The sequence below is a fragment of the Aricia agestis genome, chromosome 17 (assembly GCF_905147365.1).
Source record: "Aricia agestis chromosome 17, ilAriAges1.1, whole genome shotgun sequence".
NCBI classification, from domain to species: domain Eukaryota; kingdom Metazoa; phylum Arthropoda; class Insecta; order Lepidoptera; family Lycaenidae; genus Aricia; species Aricia agestis.
This window is the reverse complement of record NC_056422.1, coordinates 2,124,602-2,151,331: the sequence shown is the minus strand read 5'-3', so window position 1 is coordinate 2,151,331 and position 26,730 is coordinate 2,124,602. Positions and strand designations below refer to the sequence as shown.

The 26,730-nt window shown below is 39.0% G+C and overlaps 2 protein-coding genes across 8 annotated transcripts in view; one reads left to right on the top strand and one right to left on the bottom strand.

The window, feature by feature from the left end:
- The first annotated feature begins 897 nt into the window (after positions 1 to 897).
- Positions 898 to 15,625, top strand: LOC121735305 (inositol-3-phosphate synthase). The gene is made up of 12 exons (XM_042126087.1): positions 898 to 1,269; positions 1,901 to 2,073; positions 4,229 to 4,341; positions 7,297 to 7,454; positions 8,689 to 8,822; positions 10,583 to 10,703; positions 11,027 to 11,177; positions 11,464 to 11,555; positions 11,968 to 12,076; positions 12,864 to 13,023; positions 13,932 to 14,121; positions 15,113 to 15,625. The coding sequence occupies exons 1-12, from the start codon at positions 1,150 to 1,152 to the stop codon at positions 15,206 to 15,208; spliced, it is 1,617 nt and encodes a 538-aa protein (XP_041982021.1). The 5' UTR covers positions 898 to 1,149; the 3' UTR covers positions 15,209 to 15,625.
- Positions 15,626 to 23,339: 7,714 nt separating this feature from the next.
- Positions 23,340 to 26,730, bottom strand: part of LOC121735320 (atypical protein kinase C) — a 227,865-nt gene continuing 224,474 nt past the window's right edge. For all 7 annotated transcript variants that reach the window (XM_042126106.1, XM_042126104.1, XM_042126105.1 and 4 more), the window contains 5 exons: positions 26,362 to 26,574; positions 25,809 to 25,976; positions 24,742 to 24,857; positions 24,057 to 24,183; positions 23,340 to 23,720 (listed from right to left, as the gene is read on the bottom strand). In XM_042126106.1, coding sequence (XP_041982040.1) covers positions 24,096 to 24,183; positions 24,742 to 24,857; positions 25,809 to 25,976; positions 26,362 to 26,574 — 585 coding nt within the window. In that variant the 3' untranslated portion in view covers positions 23,340 to 23,720; positions 24,057 to 24,095. The remainder of the gene's footprint in view (positions 23,721 to 24,056; positions 24,184 to 24,741; positions 24,858 to 25,808; positions 25,977 to 26,361; positions 26,575 to 26,730) is intronic.

Sequence of the window (26,730 nt, the reverse complement as noted above, 5' to 3'; positions counted from 1 at the left end):
ATTTGAACGAAAAGTTCCTTTATACTTAGCCGAATACATTTTTTTTAGTTGATCGACTATTACTTGAAAACTTATTCAGAAGTCTTTTTAGCCGTGATAGTGTTCGTTTTAAATTCAGCATATTTCCTACTCCCGTGAATTTTTTCACATTTCCAGAAACAACCGTTTAGCTGGTAGAAAGGGGGGTCCCGGGTCACTGGACTGTAACGATGTTTTCCACTTTAAAACTTCATATTTTACAAAATATGGATCCCTAAACTAAGAAAATGGTCTATGAATATTCATTATATTTTTAAAAAAACTTATCGTTGACCCGCCCGCCGGCCGCCAATCGCCATACGATGGGGTGGACGAGAACAAAATATCATACCAGCTGCAGGCTGCAGCTTGATGTGGAAGGGGAACCAGGTACCACAAAAAAATATTTTTTAAAGATTTTATGTACCATTTTGTCGGCATCATTATTTATATAATAAGTGCATTCATGCCAATTTACAGCTTTGTAGGTCCTATAGTCTCTGATTAAAACCGCGGACAGACAGACAGACGGACAGACGGCAGATGGATAGATATGGACAGATGGACAGATGAACAGATGAACAGATGAACAGATGAACAGATGAACAGATGAACAGATGGACAGACGGACAGACGGACAGATGGACCTAAGATAGACAGACAGACGTTGTTTATGGCCCGATTCTTGATTCCCCTAAATAAAAAAAACGATGTCAAATGACAGCTGATATTTGATAATGATGTGCGAGCAATGTAAACTTCTTGTGTGCGAGTTGACATGACATGTGTCATTTGTTGCCCGTTTTTGCCTGAATTTGCCCGGTCCTCTTTGGTCGCCCGCTTATCACACCACGTCATTCATCAATGACCAATCGTCGCATTTTCAAATAGAGCTCTTTGATCGAGCTCTACTCGCGAAGTGCACGCAAATTGCAAGAATCAAGATTCGGTCACCACTCACCGCGCAGTGTGTTCAAGTTTACACAGTGAGACTGGCTCTATTCAATAAATTCAACGCTGTAGCAGTCGAGGAAATATTAAAAGCTGCTGAAATAAGTGCAACACTCTGCACTTTCGATTACCAGAATATTGGAAAATCACCGAAGCTAACTTGAAATTCTAATTTAAGAAATGGATGCTACCAAGAAGCTGACGGTTTCATCGCCAAATGTAAAGTACACGGACGAGTACATACTCTCAGACTACGAATATGAGGAAACCTTAGTGACGAAGACCGATACGGAGTTAGTGGTGAGTACGATTTATATTGTGCTTTTGCGACTTGCCGGCTGCAGTATCGATCCGTCGAATATCGTGGAAACCGGTGGAAGATCATCGATATGCACAGACAACGCAGTTTTAATTTACACAAAATGAATAAATACAAGCCTCTTCTTTCATAGAATATGCATTTGTGTTATTTTTAACCCTTTCAGTCTTATTAGATCTAGATAACCTTACAAACAACCTAACATGTATTGTGAATTGTTTAATATCTACTGTTGTACTTCTTCAGACTCTTCTCTATTTCTTTTCTATTGTACTTTATTAAATATCATTACAATATACCATCATGTTGGTGATTAATGCAAAGTTAAAATATCCTAGGTCCAGTGTTTATTGGACACAAATTTGAGCTTATGCTTCAACTCCCAAGCGGTCGAATTCGACCACGAAAACAATAGATTTCCAAGAATCCACGATCAAGGGATTAATAATAAAAGATTATCATTTATCAAATTGCATTTTACCACTCTACAAAAGTAATGCAAAGCAGAAACATGTAAAAAGAGGTAACTTAGACTATCATTAGCTGCTATCAGGATTCAGGAAAATGATATTTATATAATATTCATTTTAATTTTCTTTGGTTTTGTCCTAGGCAAAACCTCATCGGACCCAGCTACAAATAAGAACAGGTCGGAAAGTGGGTAAGGTGGGTGTGATGCTGGTGGGGTGGGGTGGTAACAACGGCTCCACCTTCACAGCAGCAGTCCTCGCCAACCGTCACCAGCTCAGTTGGAACACAAAGAACGGCAAAATGGATTCTAATTGGTGAGAGTTTTACCATATTTTTTTCAGCATTAAACAAAATCTGATATTGAATGTACAGTCACTTCTTGGGGAAATTCATCTTCAATTAAATAATTATACACTTTCCTTGTACTTATTCCATTTTATTTTAATATATTTATTACAAAATTGTTTAATACATGACCGGTTTCGAAACCTAATGATGATTTTTTCGAAACCGGTTGTGTATTTAACAATTTTGTAATAAATATATTAAAACTAGCTTTTGCCCGTGACTTCGTCCGCATGGACTTCAGTTTATAGCGCGCGATGTCAACAAAATTGGTGTCAAAAGCTTTTATAAAAAAACCCTGGTACCCCTTAAATCAAAACACCCAAAAACAGCTGTGCAGTGTGCACATAACTTATTTCATTTTTTTAAAATTAAACTTTATTTATGCCAAATTGTTGGCGACGCGACCGCCACCGTACTGCACCTTTAAGAAATGTAAAAAAAAGAAACAAAGTTATGTTTTGTCTATGGCGAAGCGACGCCTCGAAATTCAACTGTTTTTTCGTGGTATGATATAAAAGAGAATTGTCGGCGGATTTTGGGGCAGTCTATAATATATACTAGTAATCTGGGGCAGTCTATTTTAGTTTTTTCTGAAGTGTACATATTTGTGGTCTTCCGTTAATATACCGTGACTTTACTCGTACATCCAGAATTTTATTTTAAATTCCTCCTCCCGTAGCCTACACCAAATTTTAAAGTATATTTAGCCCCCCAATTACACAAGTTTACCCATAAACTATTTATCATTAAGGTTACGTCACTGCATCTAGATAAAGTACCGTACTGAGTTATTTAATGACGTAAAAAAAGAAGTGGCAATCGAAAAAATCGAAAATTTGATGCAAGATGATACCACCTCTTATAGAAAGATGTTTGAGCAAGCGTCAGCGCGATGTAGGAGACAGCACGGCGCCTTCTATTATGAATTTTTGGAACTAACTTAATTCAAACAAATTTACGCATTTTCACCATCTTACAACCCCTTTTTCTAGTTAAAAAGTAGCCTATATCCTTTCTCAGGCTTTAGACTATCTGTGTACAAAATTTCATTACAATCGGTTCAGTAGTTTTGGCGTGTAAGCGAGACAGACAGACAGACAGAGATACTTTCGCATTTATAATATTAGTATAGATAAAGTGGAGTAAGTGCAAGGAAAGTGTATAATTATTTAATTAAACAAAATCTGTCTGAGCTCCATGGATAAGCATTGTAATAATAATGATTCATTCATTATGATGAATTCATTATGATCTTTACTTCTACTAAATTGTATCATGCTGGTGTAGAAGAGCCTAGTAATACTATAAGCATACTAAAAAAAATATGTTTTTTTTAAATTATTCTAAACTGTTTTTTTTATTATTAGTATTCCATACTAACATAACATTTAAAATGCGAAACTGTCAGGTATTTAATGTCTGCCTGTTGTGTAGTTCTCATCTAAAGAATTTAATTGCAGAACCTTCTTATGTAAAATCTTGCATACTTTGAGTCTAATTAGAATTATTTTCATTAATTAGTTAAATGAATGACAATAACAATGTCATGCACATCATCAAAATGCATGGTGCATATAACTACTCCATGTGAATGGTAAATTAAGTGCATGCAACAATACGTAACATACAATGGGTAATGAGTGGACATTGGTACAGAACACTCATTAAAGCTAATAAGTGAGATCACTGTGTCCATGATAAGTTTATTGATGTGTACATTACAATTTAATATGACTATGAGTACTATGAAAAATGTAGGATGTTTTGGTTCCTTTGGTGTAAATGTAATTTTTAATTGTTAACTTCACCAAAATTTCAATATCTTTATTTAAATACAAATTGATTCTTAACAAACACATCTGTACGAAGACAAGATGCCTAAGCTTTAGGGACATATCTCGAATGTCTGTTTCATGCTCTCTCCTTCAAAGATATATGTTATAACTATCAAACTGTGAATTCTGTGAATTCTCATAGGAATTGTAAGCACAATAGACAGGGAGCCCCGACATAATCTGTTCAAGATTATTTTACTTTTGAGACCAATTGAAAATCTTTACAAAGTTAGAATTTTCTCCACACTGCATCATGCCTGTTTTAACACTAACCAATTTTCCACAGGTTCGGCTCAATAACCCAGGCGTCGACGGTGCGGCTGGGCTTGGACGAAAACGGTGCTGACGTCTACACCAGAATGTCACAACTGCTGCCAATGGTGCACCCTGATGACCTGGGTGAGTAGAATAATTGTCACTTATTCACGCTTCTACTGAATCGATTTTGATGAAATTGAAATGGAGATACTTTGAGTCCCGGAAAAGGAAAAAAAATATTTTCTTCAGAGTTGATAAGGGTTTTTTTTTAAAGTCGAGTAGCTTCTTATTAACCTAAATTGCGATTTAAAATGCGAATGTAACTCCAATGTTAGTCCAAACAAAAAATTCGCTAACTCAGTAATAAGCAGTAACGTCTATTCTGCATTTAACAATGGTTTTTCGTGGCCTGACGTCATACAATTTATTGCGTACAAAGTCCAATGTGTTTAATTAAATTAAAGTAATTTCTAGCCGTGAAATAAAATCTTCTACTTGAATTTCACGTAGCAACCAGGGCTATACCACTTGATGCCTTAACCGTGACAGACGTGCGAGTAAGTACGCGGACTTATGGCTCGACGATCTTAATCGCCTGTGAGGCTGTGTGTCAGCAAAGAGCCGCGAGCCTGGAGGCATGGTAATCCAGTGTAAGCGATTCTCGTCTGTCACCGACGCGAGCCGAGTAAGTTCGCGAACTTAAAACCCGCGTGCTTTAAGTTCTTACGTCTATCAGGCCTTTAAGGACGCGGTATAGGTTAACCTATTTCGATGCTATATTTTCCTTATACTTGCTAATATTATAAATCATTTGTGTCTGTTACATTGAATGCTTTAACGGCTGTATCGATTTAGATAAAACTCGTTACGGGGATACTTTGAAACACGGGAAACAACATAATGAAAACGGTTCCCCGAATGCGGGCCCTGTGACACGCGTTCCAGAAATCTCCCGCACTCCGCATGCGGGCCCTATCGACTAATGAAAACGGTTCCCCGAATGCGGGCCCTGTGGCATGCGCTTCAGAAATCTCCCGCACCCCGCATGCGGACCCTATCGACCAATGAATATGAGCCATAAGTATAGTTTTTGATGCGGTAAAATGTACGCACGATAAACAAATAATTTCTCAGTAGAGTTGCAGTACTACCATACTTACTAATATTATAATTGCGAAAGTGTGTCTGTCTGTCTGTTATCTCTTCACGCCCAAACCGCTGAACCGATTTTGCTGAAATTTGGTATGGAGATACTGTAAGTCCCGGGAGAGGACCCCGCGTTATAAACGAACTAGATGACGCCCGCAAGTCCTTTGCGCCAAAATTCATTTATCGCCCGGGAACCGTATATTTTTCCGGGGCAAAAAGTATTCTATGTCCTTTCTCGGGACTCAAAGTATCTCCATACCGAATTTCAGCAAAATCAGTTCAGCGGTTTGGGCGTGAAGAGGTAACAGACAGACAGACAAACGGACAGACAGACACACTTTCGCATTTATAATATTAGTATGGATTTTGATTTTTTATAACGAAAGAAAGTTTCATCTACTTACAATTCGCGTCTGAAATGAATTTTCTATTTATGTAGGGCTATACTGACATGTAATCGATACCTATTTTGAGGGCTCGCATTGTAAATGTATGAAGAGGGCTTGATATGCGATTACGTCAGTCTTAACTATTGTACAATAGTTTGTACCAGTTCCATTTCAAATGCTTCCCATCTTATTGTCCTCATGTTATCAAGTGTATGGTGTAAGAGAGAGAGAGAGTCACCTGTCGATGGCTCTATCTCGCTCTACGTATTGCGTCGTATCCTTGTGAATCGATCGCGGCCTTGACCGAGACCGAAATAGGTCGATGCAAGCTGCACGCGGAAGTGTAAACTGTGGAAAATCACGGTGGCCGTTTTTAGGGATATGTGGGTTTTAATTTTTGACACGCATGTGATATGTCTTTCGTTCTAAGAGAGTATAGCCATGACATTCGTGAAGGAAAAGCTGCTGTACTCGCGGTGCTACCCGCTGTTTAAAAGTAAAAAAATATATGATTCCCGATTTTTCGCAGTAAAATTCTATGCGTTAATTCTGAGTGTCAGTTAACTCTATACCAAATTTTGTCAAAATCACTTAAGCCGTGAAGTAACAAACATACACACTCAAAACCTATGTAGGCATTTATAATGTTAGTAGTAGAAACGCGAGAGAATGAAAATGAAGAAAAACTTTACATGTAATATTTCCTCAGTCAATCTGTCACTTGGCTAAGCGTGCTGACGTTAGGTCATAGGTGTAGGAGGAGAATTTTCAAAGACGTCTGTATAGCAATACTCAATTCCTGACTCTTCAGGAGTATTCCTAAGTTCCAGCAGTGGTTGGTTAATAGCAGCTGATGATGATGAACTAAGTTTGAGCGGTGTTATGTTAACCAAACGCGTTGAATGGAAACACCGTATAATGTAAACTGCGGAAAATTACTGAATTGGCATCAGTTTTATCGGCAACAGTTTTGTTGTATTAAAAACAATGTTTTTAATACAACGCCGTTGTAGTAACGCGCACTGAAACGAATTTTACTAATAATTTTAGATTTAATGCCGCACTTACAGACGAATATTAATTATTTAACTGTAAATGAAGATTTTGAGATAGGTTTCCTTATTAAATTATCTGACAAACTCTTCCTTAAAGTTTAATCATCATTAAATGTGTCTGAGTGCAGCCGTTACACTTTATAGAGTTTAGAGTTTAAGGCATCTGAAATTTGGATTACTGACTTCTTTTACCCAAAATGTTAATTCATTATTACGATTTATGAGTTATGACACTCACGTATGATTTATGAACCTATAACCTACATAGACAAGATCTGCTGGTACTTAAAATATTGACCACTGCTCTAGTAGACCCATGCTCATAATATTATGTACTTAGGTATAGTTAGTTTGGCAAAGCGCGTCACCCCGGCAGGTGCGCCATATAGCTTATAATTCCATACTGCTGTTGAGAAATGTGGCAAAGTGCACAGTTTATCTTTTAAATTTTGACTGCTGAAGGCAAAAATGCTACATTTCTAAAAAACTGCTATTGTTCCTAGTAATCGACGGTTGGGACATCAGCCCAATGAACCTGGCTGACGCGATGGTGCGCGCCAAGGTCATCGACTACGACCTGCAGCAGCAGCTGCGCAAGGAGATGCAGGCGATGAAGCCCAGGCCCGCGGTGTACGACCCTGACTTCATCGCTGCTAACCAGGTGGGTAACTGGAACTAGTGCTGAATGTGGAAGTCATGTCATGTTACGGCACAAACGTACCGGCTCGACTGAAAACGGCTAAGCGGGCCCCTAGACGACGATCACGTTGCGTAATATAAAATACTAGCTGTTGCCTGCGACTTCGTCCGCGTGGACTTCAGTTTATAGCGCGCGATGTCAACAAAATTGGTGTCAAAAGCTTTTATAAAAAAACCCTGGTAAATCAAAACAGATGAGCAGTGTTCACATAATGTTTCATTTTTTAAAATTAAACTTAATATTTTATGCCAAATTTTAAAGCTTATTTAGCCCCCCGTTACACAACTTTACCCATAAACTATTTATCATTGATAGGTTTAAGGTTACGTCACTGCATAGATAAAGTACTGACTTATTAATTAATAACAGAATAGAAATAACAATCGAAATAAAAAATCGAAACCCGAATATAAGATGATACCACCTCTTATAGAAAGAATTTTGAGCAAGCGTCAGCGCGATGTAGGAGACGCACGGCGCCATCTATAACGAATTATTGGAAATAACTTAATTTGAAAAAAAAAAATACGCATTTTCACCCCTTTACAACCCTTTTTTCCAGTAAAAAAGTAGCCTATGTCCTTTCTCAGGTTTTAGACTATCTGTACCCCTTTACAACCCTTTTTTCCAGTAAAAAAGTAGCCTATGTCCTTTCTCAGGTTTTAGACTATCTGTATACAAAATTTCATTACAATCGGTTCGGTAGTTTTGGCGTGAAAGCGAGACAGACAGACAGGCAGACAGAGATACTTTCGCATTTATAACATTAGTATAGATTATTGACCGTCTAGGGTTGATATTGAACATCGCACGCCTTCAATCTAATTATCAAATAAACTGTTCAATAAAATTGAAGCGTGATATTGCCAATACAGTTGTCGTCTAGGGGCCGGCTAACAGAAAACCGGCGTCAAATGTCTTGGATTTCAATAGTTCGTTGCCGATTTTAAGAAGTATAAAACGCAATTTCTGATTCTTATCAAGTTTGTAAATCCCTTCGTTAGAAACTGGTTCACGCGCGGTTAATGGTAGGTTACAAGTCGAAACTGCGTCGAATTAGGTTTTGTAAAGTCGTGAATGAACCCCTGCTGATCAATGTAATTCTGTCTGTAACCTAAAACTTAGGCTTCTGTAACTTGCTCAAAAGTTTTTTATTGTTTAGTAAATAAAATAATAAAAAACTTGTAACCCTCAGGCTGACCGCGCGACGAACCTCATCCGCGGCACCCGACACGAGCAATACCTACAGCTGCGAGCCGACATCAAGGACTGTCGCGACCGACACCGCCTCGACAAGGTCATCGTGCTGTGGACAGCCAACACCGAGAGGTGAGGTTAAAAAGTTGAACTGTCAAATTCTGACGTTTGAACTTTTTAAAAATTTGAGCGTCAATGAAATTTAAAAAATGACCATACAAGTAAAAAAAATACAATCATAATATTATTACCATGTCCAATGCCTATAAGCATACCATGGCTACAGTAAAAAAGAAAGAAGACACTAGCCAATTTTAGAAACAACTCAACTTTGTCTTGAGTGGAAAAAATCTGTGGTAGCAGTCTACAATAACACTACCTCTATATTATGCTACATAGGCACTATCTAATACATAAAATTCTCGTGTCACAGTGTTTGTGCGCGAACTCCTTCAAAACGGCTCAACCGATTTTAATTAAATTTTGTATGTACCATCACCACCAACGTTAATTGTGATCTGTTGCCTGAGTTTGACGTAAAGCGACCAAACTATGTAGGTCCCTCATCCGCCTAGGAATTAACTTCTCTGATAGTACATTCGTTAGGCCTGAGAATAGGTTTTTATTCAATTTTTATATTGATCATACAAATAATTTATATGGCAAAGCAACGTTTGCCGGGTCAGCTAGTGTTTTTATATTATGCGTTCGTTAAAAATGTTGTACAATTTTTATGTAAAACTCATGCCGACTAGTGACTGCGACAATATTGAATTGCAATAAAATTATTGACGTCAGCGCCGTATCGGCGATTTTATCGCAATCGTAGTTTCAATTCAAATAAATTTCCAAACGTGCAAAACTTACACCTAAAATCTAATATTTCCTTATCATCATACCAAACTTCCACTTAATATCTTTGTAGGCTATAAGAATTTTCTTTAGAAACAAACATTTCGTTTGTGTCCTAAGTCCTATCTTATGTGCTATGAATTGTAAAACAGAATTTGATTATGTATTTTAATCATTGTCATAAAACTATGTAATAGGTAAGTAATTATTGACTGGTATGATAGCTAATCCAATGTTTAATTAACATTTTATAGCCTCATCGCTGAAACGTGATGTTTTACAGTGAAGTGTCACGTTCAGTCGGCGACAGGAAATCCCTGATTATCTGTTATTGTTAACACGTGCCATTTAATACCTAAGTTTAAGCTAAATAGGTTAGAAGTATGACAAATCGCGAATAGATTATGACTGCTTTAGACTAAAGCAAGGGCCAAGAACTCTTCTTTGCTCGGATTCGTGAAATCGTGAAATACATAGATTTCTCGTTCCAAAGTAACCTAGGCGCGACCACATAACTTTATACCATATCTACATTGACGGTATCTCTAAGTCCTCTAAGACCTGCAACGAATCTAATTGACAGTTTTAGAAGTTTAGATTCGCTTGTTTCACGTAAAAGGTCTGTGGCTAATTGAGAGGGCCATACCATCTCCTTGGTGTTTTACATTAAAATAAAGTATAATCACGGTGCCCTCGCGCCTCTAAACGGTTTGCCTTTATTATCCGTCACTATATAACTATGCAGTATTATTGTAAGTATAACTGAGCAAGTGATACTTGATGTATATTGCCTACTTTGTACTATTGCAGTGTTTCCCAACCCTATTTTGCCACGGACCCCTAAGAAATCATGTACAGTTTTTAGAGACCCCCCTTAATAAAATAAACAACAAAAAAATCCGATTATGTATGGTCCGGACCCCCATACATATACTCGCGGACCCCCAGGGGTCCGTGGACCACAGGTTAGGAAACACTGTACTATTGTATAAAATGATGTGTAAAATAATAATAAATACATACTATATTGTCTATTGCAGGTTCTGCGACGTGATCCCCGGCGTGCACGACACGGCCGACAACCTGGAGAAGGCGCTGCGACAGAACCACAAGGAGATCTCACCCTCCACCATCTTCGCGCTCGCCGCTATTGATGAGGGGGTAAGTGCTCAAGTCCGGTCGTAGAGAGAGAGAGATTTGAAACTATCGCTGTTTGTCTCTTTCACTTGCACATGAATTGATTTCCATCCCGTTTCTGCAGAAGGCCAAGTTAAAATTTCTAGATGACAATTATTATAGTTTTATTAAGTGTTTTTAGCTGTTCTTAGGTTTTTTAACATATCTGGTGTCTAAGATTTATTACTAGTCAACAACGGCTTGACCGATTGATTTTCTAGATCTAGATAGTATGCACACAGCCAGTATGTATAAGAAATAATTTTGTATCGTATTTTATTTTAATATAATTTATTTTTAAATTCCAGTGCTGCTACATAAACGGGTCGCCGCAGAACACCCTGGTCCCGGGCGTGTGCGAGCGCGCCGAGCGGGCTGGCGTGTTCGTGGCCGGCGACGACTTCAAGTCCGGACAGACCAAGCTCAAGTCCGTGCTCGTCGACTTTCTCGTGTCTGCCGGTATGTCACACATGCGTAACATATACACGTAGATGCAAATACGTAACAACGCATACATACATGCACATTGCACGTATGCACGGGTGACGCACATACATGAGCGGTGCAAAAGCGTATACTTACATAAGTACGTACGCATTTACCATCAATGCCGTACGCATACAGTCGTACCAAAGAACGTCTAGCTTTCTAAAATTATAACATAATAATTGCAAATGATAATGTGCCCAAAGTTTTATTAATTGATATTACTGATCCTTATTAATTGTATACATGTCGCGTGCAGGTCTGAAGCCGACGTCGATCGTGAGCTACAACCATCTGGGTAACAACGACGGCAAAAACCTGTCCGCGCCCGCGCAGTTCCGCTCCAAAGAGGTACGTTGATGATCCGAGTAATCGATAATAATCTACTCTCAGAGAAATATATTAGTACTTAGTAGGCAGGATGATAGGCAGGAGGTATTGCGGATCTCTATAATTTGATCTGTATGTCCAGAAAAATTTGCTTGACGCATCGAGCGTAAAAATTTTGATGTTAAATTACCACTATAATACGGGTAATAATTTTATTATCTTCACTAGTTCTCAGTTTAACTCCCTAAAGAAGTGAGCACAGGTTGGCTAGCAATATTTAATTGTGTATAGTGTATACTATACAAACTTATTTCATCTGTATTGCTAGTAAAACTTATTAAACGTTTTTTAACGGGCAATTGACCCGCAACGAAATTAATTAGAAGAAAGGTAGGAGGAGTAGGAGATTATTAAACGTTTGTATCGTCCACAGATAACGAAGAGCAACGTGGTGGACGACATGGTGTCGTCTAACGCGCTCCTGTACGCCGCCGGCGAGAAGCCCGACCACGTCGTCGTCATCAAATACGTCCCATACGTCGGTGAGCACACAAATATGTTACTTGATTATAATCGAATTTTTAGTAGAAGCTTCAGTTCAGTCATTCAAGCTGTTGCTTGTTGCACTACAAAATGCCGTGAATCGTTACAAAATTGTCAGCCATTTTGTACTGTTTTGCGTTATACAACAATGTGTTCTCGCTTTTCGCAAAAGCGCCGTGTCGCTGTGCGAAAGCAAAAACACACGCAAATGCTTTCATCAAAAACACGTTATGACTCATACGTGATGAATAATTATTATTAATTTCACTTCTTGTGTACTGCGCACACACTCGGGCACTATATAATTTTATAGTGCCCAAGTGTGTGCGCTTATAAAATTACTCCTGCGTACCTGGCCTGGTTTCAATTAAACCGGTCAGCGAAACCGGTGTGGGGGGTATTATTATTATTTCCACTATTATATTATTGCATTCTCCAAGTAAAGTACCCACAGTATCCAAAAACCGCTGTACCTGAGACTGGTTATTAAATAAGTAAAATCTCCATACGTTTTCTCAAGGTATTCTCGCCACGCGCACGTAGTCGGCCTACTTTAATGGAATGAACTGTAGGCCGACTAAATGAGAATGCCGCGTCCTGCTCTAACAACTTAATTTCTCGTTTGCTAGAGCAGGAAGCGGTATTCTCGCACGATTGTTTGAGTCTCAAAACGGTTTCGTTGTACGGCCCCTGGTTAAAACGTCTGGGACCAACGTCGTTTTCTTACGATTTCCTTCATCCTTATTATATGTTTGAGCATTGTTGCTGAGTAACATACCGTTGCAGGTGACTCGAAGCGAGCAATGGACGAGTACACGTCGGAGATCCTGCTGCACGGCACCAACACCATCGTCGTCCACAACACCTGCGAGGACTCGCTGCTGGCCGTCCCGCTCATACTGGATCTGGTGCTGCTGGCCGAGCTGTTCTCCAGGGTGCAATTTAGGTGAGTGACTCACCACTTTAACATCGTTCGGCGACACTGAAGTGTTATCAGGGCATGTGCACAAAATCTACCCATAAGATATAATAACCTGCAATACAGTGTCAACTCCTGGTCATTGTTCTACCTATGCAATAGCGTATTCCGTGCGGTGCCCCGCTCACTCCTCGCCCCACCAAATACCTCCAAATTAAACACTGCGATTTCCCATTTCATTTTTGCCAAGCTCTCTTAATTTTATAGGTGGCCAATGTACGTTATGAACTTATGAATTATGCGCTATGTAAATATTGTAATCGGTAAGAGGGGACATGATAATATCTGACAGTAGATGGCGCTACTAAATTTTTAATTTTTTTATAAGTTTAACGTGTCTGTCTGTCAGTGTGTGTGTGTGTTCCATCCAACTGGTGGACCGATTTGGAACTAGCTTTCAAAAGCTAGTTCCAAATCTCAAGGTATAGTCTGTCAAAAAAGTGAAGAATTTTAAAGTGGCAATATCGTAGTGTCATCCCTTTCAAATCAATCTAAGAAAAAAGGGATGACACTACAATGTTGCCACTTTTTAATTTCTTGACTTTTTTGACAGAGTATAAGGTTGTGAACAATTTCCAAGTTCAAGTTAAAATTTTATACACTCATTAGAACTATGTATCGGAAGTTGTTTTATGTTAAGCCGCCAACCCACCGCGGCGCACGCTGTGCACGGCCACGCGCACGCGTGGACGTGCATGGGTTTGGTTCTTTGACTTGACACAATTCGTGCGTAGCGTGTCCGTGGGTTGCAGTGGAAACAGTCACATATATTTTCTTACAAAGCGAAGCTTGACGCACGTGCGTAGCCTCTCCGTGCGCCGCGGTGGGTTGGCGCCTTTAAGTTAACGTTTTTAATTATCTCTATCAATCTCCAGAACGGCATCCGAATCGTGGAGCCCGATGCACCCGGTGATGTCAACTCTGGCATACCTACTGAAGGCGCCGGTGGTACCGGCCGGCGCGCCCGTCGTCAACGCGCTGTTCAAGCAACGCGCTGCCATAGATAACCTCATGCGGGCCTGCGTGGGGTTGCAGCCCATCAGTAATATGCAGCTTGAGCATAAGGTAAATCTCATCTATATATATAAAACTTAAAGGTGACTGACTGACTGATTGACATAGTGATCTATCAACGCACAGCCCAAACCACTGGACGGATCGGGCTGAAATTTGGCATGCGGGTAGATGTTATGACGTAGGCATCCACTAAGAAAGGATTTTGATAAATTCCAACCCCAAGGAGTTCAAATAGGGGATGAAAGTTTGTATATAATAATTCCTCTTAACGCGAGCGAAACCGCGGGCAACAGCTCGTCTAATTATAATTTACTTTTTACTAAGTAGCTTAAAAATGTGAACAGTTTATTTTAATCTTGTAAATTGAACCAATTTTTATTTAATTTTGCATAGAGAGTAAACATCGGAGAAATGTACTGCTTTTTTGCGGGAAATGTACGGACCCTCGGAATTCCTGTTTTACGCTGGTGGTGGGGCCGTTCGAAATGTCTAGTTCATTATACATAATCACCCTTGTTAGTGAAAGTTATTTACGCAGCGAATAATGCTACTAGATCTTCTGGTCATTGTCTGGGCATTTTAAGGGCCAACGCTAAAACTCGCGCGGGCGCACGCTCGCGTATATTGAAAATTAGTATGGGTAGCGCAGGCGCGTGCGACATAGCGCGGACGCGGGCGACGGACTGTCACACGCTCGACGGACGGGCGGGCACACGGCTCGGGCCCACGCTTTTCGCATTCGACGTTGTTTCCGTTGACGTCTTTTTACCAAATAATAAATTAGTAAATAATCCATGGTAATCTACTTAACACAACTGTACATGCTCGACATAAAAATTATACTAGTAGCGCTAAATGAGATGGGCGCACGCGACGGGTGCCCGCTCGCCCACGGCGGTCTTCCGACGCGTGCGCCCGCGCCCGCATCCGCCCGTGTTTAAGCGTCGCTTGAGCGAATCCATTGCATAATTAATAATAGTAAATTAGTTTAATATGTAACTTATAACTTATATTATTAAACGACAAAATATTTTTTCAGGTGCCATTCCTCATGAAGGAGTTGCGATCGGGCGCGCTGTTTAAGTCGGCGCCGCCCGCCAAGAAGCAGAAGTTGAACCACGAGAACGGCAACTAGGCGCCGACAGCTACCAATGGCATTGCAGATTTGAACAACAACCCTCGTACAGTTCGCGTTAGGTTTGCAGTGAATCATTAGTCTTAACGTCAAAATGGCATACTTGGTTTTTAACTATCGCAATAATCGGTCAATTTTGATTTACTGCAATTTTAACGCGAATAAACTATAATATGTTTACAACAGTTATGGCTCTGGTACATGCTATCTCATTTGCACATGCTTCAAATCGCGTGTGAGTGTGATAGCATGACTTATCACTATTCACTGGGGACAAACTGTAAACTTTCAACTTTAAAGTACGAGTGTTGGTTCATTTTCCGGTATTTAGCACAAATTGTATTTTTTTGTGTTCTGATTTACTTAATTTATTTTTTATATAAATAGCTATTTCGCAGCCAGGATTTGTTATCATAGGAAAATAAAACTGATAAGAAAATGACTGCTTTACCTGCGGAATTTATTGCGATAGATGGCGTTGCATTCTGCGGGTCGGTAAAGCAGTCCAACTACAAGAAATAGACATGAAATATCTTCTTATGTACAATTTTAGACATTCCAAAACAAACTCTTGGCTGTTTTATCGTTATAATTTACATATTGTTTTTTACATGTATCGAAATGCCATTTGTAAGATGAAATGTTTTAAACGATGAAATCGTAACGTTTAAGTTTAAAGTTACATTTATAAAATGTATTTCCCTGCTGTTATAGTTAAATTGTTTATTATATCGAGGAAAATATGGTTTATAGGACTTTTACAAAATAGATAATCGCTTCGACTTAATGTTTCGATGTCTTTACAACTTAATGTTCCCATTTGATCTGAGATTATGACCAGTTTAATCCTAATATTTAAATTTTTCGTCTAGAAGTTTTTAGAAGTGTTTGCTCTTTGTTTTCGATCTGTATTAGATTTTGATCTCGAATATGTTTAACAGTAGTAGTAAATATTTATTACTAACAAAATATTAACACCGGATAACATGTCTATCTAGCGATCTTTGCAACGTTCCAGACAGGGTTAGGGGGGACGGCGGGACTAAAATGGTCACATTTGGCAATTCCTCTCAATCAATTCAGCAAATGAATTGTCAAAACTGTCAAACTGACAAATGTCAAATCAGTACAAAAGTACAGAAATGAATAATTGCAAGCAGAGTTGCATTTTGCGATTTTAGAAAAATGAATCATATTATGATTCATATCATGATTCTTCAAAGCGACCATTTTAGCCCCACAGGACAAATTATTTAGGTATTGCAAACTACCTAGTGTGTTAGTATTTTTATAGGGTGATTACTGATTAATTTTCACGTTTTCTTATACCCAGAATCTCCGTTTAAAAAGTATCCCTCCAAAACTCTGTAGGTTGCAGTAACTTAGATCTGAAGTTGCCGTATTGTCAGTATTTTACGAGTGTATCTCCACTTTGCACAGTATTTTTAGCCCCAATTTCACCAAGGACCGTTAAAGTTAACGCTCGAGTTAGTATCACGTTACCTCTTTCGTTTTTCATATGAATAAAAGAGAAGACATGACATTTTAACAAGCTGTTAACACTAACAGACGTTGGTGAAATTGGGGCTTAGTGTTTAATCGTGACGGTATTTTTATCCTTCAGTTTCTGCCAATTTGTATTAAGTACATAACTTTTTCTAGATGTGTTTTATGAGCTCTTATTGGAATGTGAAAGAGTGAAACCGAGTGACTTATTAATGATAAGGTAGTAGGTACAGACGGCATTTAGGTTTTAATATTCTTATTAATATACAAAGAATAAAAAAAGGCTAACGGCCGTTCCCAATATTTGATCTATCTCTGGTTTTGCCCTAATAGAGATAGGAATTAGAGCCATATATTTTATGTCAATCCGGGAGTTGACAACTTTTTAAAAATAGTTTTAAGCGCTTCAGTTGTTTACAATAATACCTGTTAATTAATATTTTATTCATTATTATGCCCTAGAATGAGTAAAAAAATATTTTAAATACTGAATTCAAAATATGTCACAAAAACGCGGCATTATGGTCACGTGATGTGTGACGTCATCGTTCATGAAACAAAACAAGCGTAGACAGAGCAAAAGTGACTTAGGGCGGATTCGACCAAACTGGAGTAAAATTTTACTCGAGTATAACTGTCTCCTAATCTAAGAGTAAGCTAGTTTTGCGTTTTTCCAACTTCTAATCCAAGAATGAGGTAATTACACGGGAGTAAATATTTACACGGGCTATTTTGGTGGAGTAAATATTAAACTGAGAATAGTTGCACAACAGGGTTCAACTGTCACGGTCCGTGTCATTGTGAACTATAATTGACATTTTATTTCATACTCTTTGAGTAACTTGGTAAAATGCAAAAGATAATACCCTAGAGTAAATTAAAGGAGTAAAATTATTCTCATGATAGTTATACTCGTGTAACTTCAAGTTTGGTCGAATCGGGCCAAGTGTTTAACCTAACAACTTTCAATTTTGTTTGACACTGAACGATGACGTCACTGCTTTAGATTAGCGTTTCCAATCACGTGACTTACAGTTAAAAAATTCAATTCTTTGCAATGTAAAATAAAATAAATCAATAATTATTTTTTAGTTATTTGTATTGATTTAGAGTTTTTATCAATAAATCTATAAAATTTAATAATTATTTTAAAATTTTAAACATACTGTCAACTCCCGGATTGTGAGCTATTCCTATCTCTAGTAGGGCAAAACCAGAGATAGATCAAATATTGGGAACGGCCGTAAGTAAACCATATTTCTGTCTCTGTCTTACACGTTGGAAAGTCATTTGACAGACAATGACAGAAATATGGATGAGTAAGTTCTTTCATTCTTCGTTTATTATTATGACAGTAATCGAATGTACTTATTACGTACCAAATATCATTAGTAAAATATCGAGTCGTAGGTTGTAGTACTTACTACTTAATATCAATGTAATTTTGTTTGTCCGCACCTGAATGGAAATAAATTGATGTTTCAATGGGAGAGATGTTGTTTTATTCCCAGTTCACCCACCGTCTATTGTCCACTTGGCACATGTTCGTGCTTTTACCAAAAATATTTACACAGCGAATATTGTATTTAAATAGTGTTTTCGGCATCTGGAACTGCCCCGGGGCCGGGCAGGCAGGTTCAAATAATTTTCATTTGTTATTGTTATTAAGTACCACGAGCACATAACGTATGAAGAGGTGTTTGCATTAAGTTTGCTTGCTTTTGACTTTCCCATCCATCCTTTTGAGCATTCATTTACTAGGCTAGTCGGTAATCCGTACGCTGCCGATACAGTGGACGTACTGTGAAAAAATTGTCCGTTTGATGCGTCATGCGAGACGTCCGCGGTCCGTTGCGTACGATACTGACCTGTGGACGCTTACCTTTAGGCGGTACGTCACAACTGGGGGCCTACATGGGGCCTACCACCACCTCTACCACAGTATAGCAATATGACATTATTGCTATACTGTGCCTCTACTAAGCGGCACCGTTTGACAGATAAGGAATATTACTTTAACGTCAAGCTAGCCATCTTAAAAAAGTTGATATTTCACAGCGGATTTAACAATGTTTTTCATCTTTTACTGTTTGTTTTTTAGTAAAATTATATTTGAAAAGTGAGTACGGTAATGTTATTGTAATCTTACAACAAAGTGTTCTGGAAACCTGATAGTTTTAGGAAAGATCGTGGTAGGTCCCCTGCAAGCGTGATGCCCGCCTGCAAACTGTCGAGGGCCGCCGTTGACTGCCGCCAATACGTGCCGCCGACTGCCGCCGACGCGTGCCGCCGACACGTGCCGTTCGTCTGTAAGAAGCCTTTACACTTATTTAACCAAGAGAATTATACAATCTTATTCATAAAGATAATACAAAGCATAGGACAAAGTTTTTTTGCAAATGTTTAATGTTTAAAAATGATATCCATAGGGACATATAGATTTAGTTGGTTTTAGTAATGGTCAACCAATTAAGGGCTCCCCATCCCTACGTCTTTCCCAGTTGGTCATCAAAAATTTGTTGCTATAAAGGTGTGTGGACGAATTGCAAAGGGATACCTATTTTATATAAAATGACAACAATACCATCAGATTAATTATTTTTATTTTCAGTTAAGCATAGAATAGTACAGTATCTCAAGTTATCCAGTCTAGTTCGACAATATCTCGCGCACCAAGCGACTTGCTCCAAATACATTGTGTATTAAACTTTATTTCAAGAGTTTCAATATGATAAAACACGTGAGTTGTTTCATTGTCACATTACAGAGATTAAGTTTGTTTAAACAATACAACTTCTCATAGATATTTCATATTAAAAATTCTTATGAATTATTAGCGTTTTTACACAATGTACTGGGAACTCGGATCATAATACAACAGACGTCGGCTTCATAAAGAAAAATATAAACCGACTTGGAATGTTGACTACTCGCCCAGCATAAGCTGACCCCTCGGTACAAACAAATCAGCTTATAGGACAAGTGAGTCTCACAAAAATAATACTCATGCAAGGATTCTTAAAAACTAAAATACAAGTTCGTCGGTTTCACCTCAGATTGTCATGCGGTTAGTAGGTGCATAAATAAAATAACCGTCCAACACAAAACAGAACACATTAAAATACCCACAAATGTGATGCTTCGGCGCTCCGCCACGTGGAATAAAACTAAAATACTTAGTACAAAAATACTAATTAAATACATTTTAAATTAACATAAAACTACACCCTGCGCTGGCGACGACGGCGGCCTCTAGTCCGGGGACCGAAAACAAAACGGAATGCTCGAATTATATGCGGCCGCCCAAACGCGCGGATTGGCGGCTTCACTGCGATCACAAGCGTACGTACACGACAGCGCGACCGCACCACTATTTAGACGACCTATGTGGCTGAGTGGAGCGCGTTGGTAGCTCAAGCCGGGGGTCGCGGGTTCGAATCCTGCTGACGGAACTAAAAGTTTTTAAAGTTCCTGGGTCATGGATGTGTATTATATTATGTGTATCATATAATAAAAATCTTAAATGTATATTTTTTGACCAATAAATATTTGTATTTCTATGTATTGTATCTAAGTATTAAATATATTTCCGTTGTCTGGTACCCGTAACACAAGTCCTTCAGCTAGCACGGGGCCAGACCAACGTGGTGTGAAGCGTTCATAGTTTTTTTTTTAAATAAATCATTACACACATTTTCTTGTGATCTCGCGTTGTAGCGGCCGAGCCGCACGTTCGGGCGTGCGCATATAAACCGAGGCGAAGAGATTATCGCGCGTGTAAACAATCTAGTAATATCGGTGCAAAATATCTAAGAGTTTCTACAGTATTTAGAATAGTTGTGGACGACCCTCCACGCGTAACGCGATAATATAAAGTCTTTTCATCTACAGTAACAATAATTTGTTATAATATCAGATTGTTAACGATTATTATATGTTACGGTGCTCAGTATTATAAAATTCGTTCGCTAACTAATCGAGTGACGTATTCGTCGTAAGGGGCTACTCTTAGCATAGATATATATATATCGGTGAGACGAGACGACGTACAAACAAACAGTCAAATTATAAAAAAATCGTAACTAACATAATACAGAGTTAGTATAGTCAAATGAATAAAACGTTGTCGTCTTGTCTGACCGCAAAGCTGTTTTCTCGATGACAAACATTTGTATTAGCAAAAGCGCCATCTATTGGGCAAACTTTACTCAACAGATGGCGCTCTTACAGATGAAGCAATCGAGAAAAAAACTCCGTAGAAATGCGATAGGAATGATCAGTGCCTTATAAAACCTAATGGGATAACTAGCAACAACAGTTGCCTCACATCTCTACTGGGGTACGCCACCAAATTCAAGGGGGTGAAAGACCAAAACTTTGAGCTGAACTTAAAAAATACTATTAAAAGCATAACATGAATTACCTTCTAGTCTTAAATTAAGACTCTTAACTATAATAATAGATTTTACGATACTATTCGCCCCTCAAAAAAAATTAGATCCTCAAAAAATTTCACCCCTTCACCCCCATTAAAACGCATCTAGCCTACATCTAGATATCTAGGGCACTACACCCCGCGGGGCCGTTACTACAGTAAATTCCTTATGTGCCTTAATTTTGAGCAGTTTCCTGTCGTCAATATACGATAAATACTATTGAGCCGCGGGCTAATCCCGTGTACTGAATTTCGACTATATTTTTATAGTATTAAGATTCAAATTAGCCTGAAAGGGCTGTACATTTTACAGATTTTGTACTAAATTTCGGTTTTAATGCCATAAAAATAAGGCCCAAAGTACATTAGATCAACCACGACTCATTGGCACAGTCACAAGTACCGGATGATTTGATTAACCTTAACTAACGCATTTAGTTTTACATGTACCCTCACATGCCTAAATTTTACACCCCCAAAACAAAAAAAGCAATAATTTTAAAAGGAATGTTAAAATTAATGGATCTTACTAATAAACATAATTTAGTCTACACTTATTATTCATGTCGCTGGCTTTGTCTTATACGTTGGAAAATCCATTTGATAGACAAATACACATTGATTAACTTCAGCGAAGATATCATTAATATCTTCGAAATAGTATTAGCAAGGCCCAATCTAGAATCTAGAATACCACAATATTACTTACTTTCAATACTTCTTCAATCGGTACAAGTAAAACTAAAGTCTTATACACTTTTAGAAATTTCCACACTACCGATAAATCCAAAAAATATGTTCCGTAACTTTTTATAATACACGGGTTATATTATTTACATTTGTAATTTCGATAATACTACGAGCTATCGAATTATATTCGTTTTAGAATCGATTTTTCTGTACATAATCGAAACTGCCCCAAGATGTTAGGAATTTCGGTCACCTGAGCACCAAACATCTCTCCAGAAAATTATAACAAGACATTATAGACTATAATAATTAATTTAGTAGCTTTGACTATATGGCCCAGTCCAGAAGGCCGGAGAAATTTCAGGGTAAAGAAAATAGAACTTTAGAGTTCAAAATCGTTTACAAATTTTGATGTTTTCGCATTTTCAACTCTTTTCGTTTACAGTTCAATTTTAAAATGATTTGAATTTTCTCTGGTCTCCTCGATCCCAGATCATATAATCCCAGACCATAAATATGTCAGATAGCGATGCAAGAATAACGTAACATTCAACAGTCGAGGAGATTTCTCAAACAATATTAACGATTAAAATCAACATCATAATAATTGTGCATAATACTGAATAATCACCCCAGTAATATACTCTTGTTTTCAAACACAGTCAAATAACATTATCTAAACTTTTCCTCTATCATAAGTTATGTGTTTGTTTAGGCAATTTAACTGACTGTGTTAAAAAATAAAAACATACCGTATAATCATGCTAATAGGGGGCATAATTTACAACACAGGATAGAAAATATTACATTTGGAATACCCCAATCAAAGTAATGTACAGTATAACCGAATTGTTAATGTCTCTTGGCATTTTTTGACATTGACAATACATGACAATTGACACCCAAGAGTCATTACTCATTACCAATTCGGTTTAGTGTATGAAAACGTTAATTTATATACGTATATACTTCCTACATATCCGCTCTTTACAATTCTCTAATTACATTATTGCTCACATCGGTAAATATCGCATATATAATCACATCCCTCATTTCTATACATTTAGCCATCTTTAATATGACTGTACATACTATATTATGTATAATATTATATGCATGATACGTTAGCGCGGATTGTGTAGCGTGTATTGAGTGCGTGGGTAACGGAAGTGTCACGTGACATGAGTAGCGCGACTGACATGATATGATTGTCAAAATCTGACATGAGTGTAATTGGTAATGTGTCTCATCCATACTGACATGAGTATCAACTCTGACATTATGACGTCATTTAATCTTCACTAAATTATTATAACATTGTAACTTGTAATATTGTAGAATTTAAAAATAATATTTTTGTAATTATGTTGAAGGTTACAGTATGTTTTTATTCTCAGTGTTCGGATTGAAGCCATACTGCGAAACCTATAACTTAAATTGGCACTAAGCCGGCCCCTAGACGATCAATTGTATTGTGCAATATCACTCAATTTTATTGAACAGTTTATTTGACAGTTAGATTGAAGTTATTTTTTTAAATTAAAACTATAGTTATTAATTACGCAATACTGCGCAATAAAATTGCTCGTTTAGGAGCCCGCTAACACCACTCTTGTCTTTACACTCATTCCACTTATGTCACTAGCAATTATACTCATGTCACTCGTTACACTCATGTCAGTTGTGCCACTCATGTCACTCATGACACTCATGTCAGTCGTGACAGTGACGTGAGTCGTGTGAGTGTCGACAGCGTCGGCGCGGCGGTCAGTTGAGCGGCAGACAGAACATGTGCTGCAGCAGCGTGGGCTTGCGCGGCGGCAGCTCGGAGCACACCGAGTCGTAGTCGGACGACGACGACTCGGCGCCGTACCCGTAAGCCTGGAATGAATAAAATATGTGTTATTTAGGAATTGGTTACAATTAACACTTTACGGAAAGTCTGCGAAGCCTATCACCGGATGGGGAACTAACCGTCGAAGGAGAAATGTTACGAAGCACTGTTTCTACGTTAAGCCGATGTCGTCAGTTACTCACATAATGGCAATAATTCACTACATTCACAATATAATAGAACATGTTGTCTAGAACATTTTGTGACTTGATTACTATCAAGCAAACTTTTCGTAAGTAGCTTCATTTTGATAAGACGAACAACAATTTCCTCAGCGTAAATTCTCGAAAATGGTGCCACATGTCATGTCATGTATGTCATACCTGCGCGGGGTGATGGGGGTGCAGGCGGCAGGCGTGTGGTCACACGCAGTCCTCCAGCGACATCAGTAGCGGGTTCACGTACTCGAAACCCTCAAACTCCGACTGGTCGATGTCCGCTATCACCGTGCTGGAATTTACAAGAGTTAAGTTACAGGTTGAGAATCTGACGTTTAATGTCATAATATTTGGCGTAGTCAGTAGTTCTGAGCTGCAGTAAGTAATAGTGAAAGGTAGTGAGCAGTAGTCAGATGTAGTGAGTAGTTGTGAGCACTAGTGAGTGTGGTAACAGTCACTCAAAGTTATGCCATACACAGCTTTGGGCTAGTATTTAAGTCCACGGGCTCCTAGGTGAACTCGAGAGAAAGTTGGTGAGATACAGAGAAAGTAGTAATGTGTAGTAGTGAGATGTAGTGAGATGTAGTGAGCAGCAATAAGCAGTAAGTTGTAATGAGTAATAGTAAGCTGTAGTAAGTTATGAAACTGAGGTAATACTGACTCGAGGTCTGGCGTGAGGTGTACTCCGGGGAAAAGTTACCGAGATATTTAGAGAGAATTACCGTGCAATAGTGAGATGTAGTAAGATATAGCGATTTATAGTATATAGCTGTAGTGAGCGGCAGTAAGTTATATTGAGCAGTACTGAGTTATAGTGAGTTATACTAAGGTAAAGTGAGCTAATACTAACTCGAGGTCCGGCGTAAGATGTACGGGCTCCTCGGTGAACTCAGGGGGGAAGTTGGCGAGGTCCCGCTCGCCCTCCAGACGCGGCTTGAACGGCGGCACCACCTGCTTCTGCTCCAGCTGGAAACATAATGAACAATTTTAAATAAAATGTTTTTGACGTGGGAGAGCCATGCTTCGGCACAAATGGGCCGTCTCGACCGGAGAAGTACCACGGGCTCACAGAAAACCGGCGTGAAACAGCGCTTGCGCTGTGATTCGCCGAGTGACTGACTTTACCGGAGGCCCAATCCCCTACCCTTTTCCCTTCCCTACCCTATCCTATTTCCTCCCCTACCCTCCCCTATTCCCTTCCCCACCCTACCCTATTACCTTATTCCCTCTTAAAAGGCCAGCAACGCACCTGAAACTCTTCTGATGCTGCGAGTGTCCATGGGCGACAGAAGTTGCTTTCCATCAGGTGACCCGTTTTCCCCCCTTATTTCATAAAAAAAACTTGAAGGACAATGTGTTGGGGCGAAACGCGCGTCGATGATTTGGTGAAATGTTAAAGACAATCCGTACCCTAATCATGCTCGTCAGAATAGTAAACAAACCTGATTGTAAAACACAGAAAAGGCTGTAACATAAATAAAAACGAAAAATTTTAAGTACCATCAGAGAAATTTATTCATATGCAGATGACGGACCTACGTCAGTTTGTCAGGCTGTGTCAACTCAATGAGACATCATGTGGTTGCGTTTGACATTAAGCGACCAAATTACGTAGGTCCACACTCCACCTATGAATCAACTGTCTTATTCTCCGATAGTACTTTACTTGCGTTATATTAAATCCAGCCGACTATCATTAAACTGATATATCATGATTCATGACCAAATAACGTAAGCCCTCCAAGTTCCAACTAACCATAAATCAAGTTCTCTGACAGTACAAAAAACTCCTCACCTTTCAAAATGGCTCCAAACGTTTGCAAAGGGGGTTGTAATCTCAAGCTCTCTCTGTAGTCTCAATAATTTTTACTACAAGACATAACATAATTCATAATATCAACGGAGTTAAAAACCCACCATCTCCCACTCGATGCTCTTGAAGAAGGGATGGTTGACGATGTCGAGGAAGCCGTTGTCGCAGCAGCCGAGCCGCTCCGCCGGGTTCTTGTTGAGGAACCCCTTCAACACCGACGCCGCCTTCACAGACAGCGAGCGCGGGATACGGATCGTCTTCTCTAGGATCACCTGGGAAAAGATAAATAGATGTTATTAGCCAGTAGTAAAGGGGGGGGGGGGGGTAAATGGTTGATATAAGCTAGTGGCATATGGCCAACATCTCGTAGGTTAGGACACCAAGCGCTCACCAGTGTAGAGAGAACCCTAGCTTCAACCACTTACCAAAACAAGACAGCTTCAGGCATTCGGGATCTGCGGTAAAGGGGGAGATAAATGGTTGATATAGGTTAGTGGCCTATGGCCAACATCTCGTAGGTCAGGTCACCAAGCAAACACCGGTGTAGAGAGATCCCTAGCTTCAACCACTTATCTAAACGCGATAGCTCCACTCTCCAGGCATTCTGGATCTGCTTCTGCAACCACGTTAGCTGAACCATCATCACTAAACACTCACCTGGAACAGATAGTCCTCAGTATTCTGGTCGGGGCTGTCTGCAGCGTGTGCCAAGTCGAAGGGGCTGCGGCCGGCCAACATCTCGTATGTCAGGACACCGAGTGCCCACCAGTCCACGGAGAACCCGTACTCCTCACCGCGGAGTATCTCGGGCGCTATGTAGTTGGGTGTCCCGCAGAATGTCGACGTCGTGTCGCCTGGTCGGACCCCCTCCTGGAAATTACAGGGTGGGAGTTAATGATGATGGTGGAAGTTGGAACCGTACCAAAGAGGTGTTAAGTTAATCATGTCATTGAATTTTTTGTAATTTGTAAGTTGGTATATGGACTCACAAGTCGAAAACAGAAGAATTATTATTACATCTTTTTA

Coding starts and splice junctions, on each gene's coding strand:
- LOC121735305 (XM_042126087.1), top strand. CDS start 1,150: ATGGATGCTACCAAGAAGCTGACGGTTTCATCGCCAAATGTAAAGTAC. Junction 4,342..7,296: donor GGTGCACCCTGATGACCTGG/GTGAGTAGAATA, acceptor TATTGTTCCTAG/TAATCGACGGTTGGGACATC. Junction 11,556..11,967: donor CGCAGTTCCGCTCCAAAGAG/GTACGTTGATGA, acceptor TATCGTCCACAG/ATAACGAAGAGCAACGTGGT.